The 5,828-nt window shown below is 33.0% G+C and overlaps 1 protein-coding gene across 1 annotated transcript in view; it reads right to left on the bottom strand.

Annotated features, from left to right (window-relative positions):
* Positions 1-5,828, bottom strand: part of ITFG1 (integrin alpha FG-GAP repeat containing 1) — a gene marked incomplete at its 5' end in the record, with an annotated part of 101,875 nt that continues 96,047 nt past the window's right edge. The window contains 2 exons of the mRNA XM_017517890.2: positions 1-1,377; positions 4,490-4,607. Of these exons, the coding sequence (XP_017373379.2) occupies positions 1,318-1,377; positions 4,490-4,607 (178 nt within the window). The remainder of the gene's footprint in view (positions 1,378-4,489; positions 4,608-5,828) is intronic.

The following is a 5,828-nucleotide window of genomic DNA, read 5'->3' as shown; positions in this document are numbered from 1 at the left end:
TTTCAATAAGGAATATTTATTAAGAAGACATGTTAACATGCTTAGATACAAAGCCACTCTCAGTGAAATGTAAAGAAAAAAATCACATGAAGAACAAAACTGTTTTCAGAGAAATGTTGTTTTATAGTCATTACATGTCCATTTGCGTATTATAAAATTATTAGCATTGGTAAACTTTTTTTCTCAGTCTTTAACTCTTTTTAAAGTAATTTTTTGGCAATGTGAAGTTCACAATATAAAATTTGCATTGAAGTCTGATAGGAAATTATAGACTTCTCCAAGCCTTTGAGAATAGAAATGTGATTGAAGATTTGCATTCCCAGATGCTGCCTACAGCAGTTTCCTTTCAAGAAATCAAATGTTCTTCATTATCACATGATAAGGATCAGTTTTCAGAGGAAAATTTTTAGGGCACATTAATTCTTGGAGAGTACTATAATTTTTAGTTAATATGAGCAAGTAAATCTTTATAGATGTCAATCATCAAGAATTTGGCTTTTCCAAAGACTATTATTTCCTCATGCCTGAAAATAAAATTCTATCAAGTTTGTATATTTCTATAATTAGATGTATAAGTCTAATAACATCATCTAAAATAGTAATAATGACAACTACCATGTATTGAGCACTTACTCTGTGCTAGGCACCAAGCTATATATCATCCCATTTAATGTTTACAATAACTCAAGTATTATTAGCCCTACTGAATAAACAAGAAAACTGAGGCTTAGAGAAGTTAAACAAAAGCCAAATCCAAACAATGACTTTGTAAGTGGGGGAATTAGGAGTTTAAGGCAAGTCTGTCTTACTGTGATACAAAGTCAGAGTACCCGATCACTATATTGAATGCCATCAGTGAGAGACCCCTGACCTGCTGCGATGAAGCTAAATGCATAATAACTGTGATATATTCACAAAAGTGTAATTTGCATCATTAGAATAAGAAGCAAGACCAAGCCAAGTGGACACAAAAATTCCTGCTCATTTAAATATTTTTATTTACATGTCTTTTTCCATCATCATGACTCTAATAAGATTATAAATCACAAACACTGGAATACATGCAACACATTCCACAAAGGAACAAAAATGTACAGCACTAAGGAATAAAGAATCCAAATTTATATACAAAGTGCTTAAAAAAAAAGACCTTGTGACATATTCAAACCATATTTATTTGAATACTTTCCAATAATTACCAAGGGCTACATCATTCATAAATAATATTTAATCTCCCCTATTTTCTTTTTTAAGCCAGAATTTGTGTTTCAACTAATCAAGTGAACAGCCATTCCATTATGTAATATTAAAGGCAAGTCACATAGCATCAAAATGAAACCGGTGGGCTTCTTGTCGTTTTTCTCTATCATCTGCTTTCTGAAAAAGAATTTTAGACTCGTTTATAAATGGTAGGAGAATGTTATGAAAAGACTAATTTCTGAAATACACAGTTATTCATTTTTAGAGGTCTCCAGCAATTAGTAGATAATAGATATGATTTCCTAATGCAATAATCCTAGGAAGTATTATTGTAGTTTATAGTAGCTATTTTATAATTAATGATCTAATTGAATAAAAAACCAACAAGAAATACTTAAATATTTAGGGCACTTTAAATGCTTAGGGTCCTTAAATACTTAGCTTCTTATCATTTATTATCTATTTGAAAATATGAATAAGCACTAGATTCTATAAGGATAAATCAATGATTGCATTTTTCTCTCATTCTTAACACTGATGTTAATAAACAAATCTAGTGGGTGGGTGTGGTGGTGGCTCATGCCTGTAATCCCAGCACTTTGGGAGGTCAGGGAGTGTTGATTACTTGAGGTGAGGAGTTCGAGACCAGCCTGGCAAACATGGTAAAACCCCAACTCTACCAAAAAAATTCAAAAATTAGCTAGGGGTGATGGGCATCTGTAATCTCAGCTACTTGGGAGGCTGAGGCAGGAGAATCGCTTGAACATGGGAGGTGGAATTTGCAGTGAGCCAAGACTGCACCACTGCACTTTAGCCTGGGTGACAGAATAAGACTCCATCTCAAACAAAACAAAAGAACAAATCTAAACTAATTATATTAAAGTACTAATATACTAATTATTTTTTAGCTAACTTGTTAATTTAGCAGTTATTCATTGGCCCTTTGCTCCTAATACTCCCAATACCAATACTGTGTTTGGTATTTTAAGATTAAAAGAACCTCAGTTTTGTATCTTGTCCTCCAAAAAGACAAATGCAAAACATACTGTGTAACTGTAGTTCAAGATAAAAAGTGAAAAATGTTACCAAGTCTAAGAGACTACTTCTAGATTCGGGTGAGGAAAGGGAAAGCTTTGAAAAGACATGGAAAGCATTTGAAAGCATAGAAATGGTGGGAGCAGCATTCACTCCAAGCTGGCGGTACAACATCAGCAATCATGAGAGGGCTGGAAGGAGCACGGATATGTGAAAGGAACTGGTAAAAAAATAAGACCGTGGAGTCACATGTAAGTATATGCTGGCCAGGCCAAGGATTTTATACATAAAAGTCACCAGAGCTTTTTGAGCAGGGGAGTGACATGATGAAGGCTAAACTGAATGATGAGTTGTCTGGCAGCAGTGTGCTAAATGGAATGGAAAGGGGAGAGAACAGAAGGAGAGAGGCCAAGCAGGACGTAAGAAGGGGCTGGGCTGAAGCAGTGTGGTAGGAATGTAGAAGTGGAGTCAACTGAAAAAATTCTTATGGAGGCAGAGTCCATAGGCAAGTGATAAAATCTTATAGGTAAGTAAAAGAGATGAAGCTTTAGAATGCTGGTTTTGAGGTATTTGTAAGTCATCTAGGTTGAGCTATCATGGTGACAGTCAGAAATGGGAAAGAACCTTTAGGGATAAGAGCTGGGGATATCCAAAGCCATGATTTTAAATAAGATTGGCAGGGAAAGTGTTGAAAGAAGAGGGCCAGGGGCAGACACTGTGGAAAGCTTGCATTGAGAAAATGGTAGAAGGAACCAGCCGGCTTGGGTAAAAAATCGGTTACAGAGGTTCTACCTCTTTGAGATACCACACTGCCACAGGAGACACAGTATATATGTGGTCAAATACATACTTGTGCTTAAAACTTTAATTTTGGGCCACTGCATAATTATTGTTATAAGCCCACAATGTTTATGCTGTAATCAGATCTACTGAGGAATTAATGAAATTAATTTCCTTTGCTTCGTAGGTCAAGAACTATGGAATCTTTCAGATGATATTCTGATACTTCTGGACAAAGTATATATGGTTGTCTTTGATCTTACTCTTAAGTTGCAATCTTCAAGTTAACTGAATATGTGATTTCATGTTATTGTTTTTGATATATAAAGCAATGATTTTTTTAAAAGCGACAAATGTATGAACATTTATAGCACAACGAATATGCTCTATTTTTCATACGTTAAAAGAACAAAGACAGTAAGTTTAGCTAGCAAAAAATGATTATGATGTCATGATGATTCAGAGTGTAGGTGCAAAAAAAGAAAAACACCTTTCTTTTGTGCCACAAAGAAGCGCTTTTTAGAGGGCATTAATTTGAACCCATATACAAATAGAAATTAGCTTTTCAATTATATCTAAACTGCTAATAAATTTATAGTGATAGCTTCTTTTTTTCTTCACATAAACATTGCATAAAAATCTTTTACATATTTGGGAGTTTTGTTTTCAATTATTATTTAGAGTATTATATTAAAGAACAGAAATCAGTTTAATGCAAAGAATACTTAATAGATGAAAAATATGTCTGTGGCTTTTTTTTTTTTTTTTTNTGCCCAGGCTAGAGTGAAGTGGTGCAATCACAGCTCACTGCAGCCTCAACTTTCTGGGCTCAGGTGATTCTCCCACCTCAGCCTCCTGAGGAGCTGGGATTACAGCTTGTGTCATGGCACCTGGCTAATTTTTGTATATTTTGTAGAGACAAGGTTCATGTTGCCCAGGCTGGTCTTGAACTCCTGAGTTCTAGCAATCTGCCCACCTCGGCCTCCCAAAGTACTGGGATTACAGGCATGAGCCACCGCTCCTGGCTGTTTATCGCTTTAGTTGTTACCTTCTGCCTAAACTTCGAGAAAATAATTTAATCTGTTTGTACTCTAATTTCTTTATAAGAGATAGCTGTTAATCCTAGCAAAGAATGTCCATGGCTTTATCAGTAGATACAGAACACAAATTCATTTTAAAAATTATTATTATTTTTCAGGTCATTATGAAATTGTTTCTAAATGCCTTTTGATTTCCAGGTGATCACTTTATTACTATTGTAGAGCATCAAGCTTTTATGAATTGATAGGAGATATCAGTAACTTCCAAGGATAAAAGAAATTATCATCAATAAAATGATGTTCTGAAAAGAACTTGAAAAATGAGGAAATTCTAATCATATGAAAAAAGTTTTAAAATATAGTATTTTTAAGAGCAATATGTGTATTAATAGAATAAATTAACCAAAGCTAATGTTTCATTTAAATGAACAAACCTTTTCCTGCCAATGTAAAATGCCAATTATTGCCAAGATGAAAACACACACACCGATGAGAGCTATAGCAGTAAGCAGAACAATGTTACTTGGTGTAAGATACAGTTTGGCACTCCAACTGTAGATAAAAGCAGAATAGATTAAAATTACAAATTTTACTTAAAAATAACAGTTATATTGAGAACCCAAAGCAAAATATCTTATTAATTAATGAAACAGTCAATTTATTCATTAAACCATTCATTCATCTGTTCATTCATTATAAATAAAAGCAGTTAAAATCAGATAGTGCTGAGAATACTGATAATGCTGTGGTTTATATTTTACTTAGACAATTGAAGTAGAATTTTTGATGAGATATTTCAATATTTTTCATTTCTAAGTTTGATTCCATGAGAATTATTCTTAGGTAAACATATCTAAGGGTACTTTGGACAATCATAGACATCTTTTTTTACATCTTGATCTACCTGCTTAATTTGAAATCTTGAACTCTAAAATGAAGTAGTCACATGAGCCTAGAAGCCTTCTGTATCATCTTGTTTTTGACCTGTGTCACATATATATGACCAACAAAAACATAAATATTTTGCATGTTGATGGCTTCTGCAAAACTTCTATAGTTTTTGTATCATGTTGGAGGGTTTACATTACTACAGTGACTTTTAGGTTGAGTCACTTAGAAAATCACTTACAAAATCACCTTTAGTTCCTCACTGTTAATGACAATATACAGACTAGAGGTGTTTAAAAATGAGAACTAGCTCTTTCCTTCTAAAACAGTCCATGTAATACAGCATTTACACACCGTGAAAAGCCTAAAACTAATGACTGTATCACCAACACTGCAGGTTGTTATATACACATAACTTTTTGTTCTCCCTAGAAATAGGTAACGGATATATTTTTATTTTAAAAGTTTAATAAAGGTAAGAATGTTCTGGTAAATAGCAAGTAGCTATTGAGTTATTCTAGGATAATTTAAATTTATTGATCTATAAGTTAGCCTGTAGTCAATAAACCTCAAAATACACCTCAAACTAAAATCAATTTGGTTTTTATTATGTACATAAATTTGAAAAGAACTTTTCTTTGGAATGAGTAAGAGAAACATGAAAAAATGTTGAGATTATGGAAAGAAGCTATGGTATAATTTTCTGGAAATTCAGAAGAGTAAGTAAACCTTAAGAAAACAAATACTGTTAATTAGTTGAAGGCTACTGTTAGTGTTGTACTCATACTTAAGAAAACAGTTCTTTTATGAGATGTTTTTGGTAGTTTTACTTTTAAAATAGATTTTTAACAAATCAGGAATATAAGTATTTTGGTTAAAAAAAAA

This window comes from Cebus imitator, unplaced genomic scaffold (assembly GCF_001604975.1).
Source record: "Cebus imitator isolate Cc_AM_T3 unplaced genomic scaffold, Cebus_imitator-1.0 Scaffold652, whole genome shotgun sequence".
Lineage (NCBI taxonomy): Eukaryota > Metazoa > Chordata > Mammalia > Primates > Cebidae > Cebus > Cebus imitator.
Note: the sequence above shows the minus strand (reverse complement) of the source record. Positions and strands in the feature narration are given on the sequence as shown.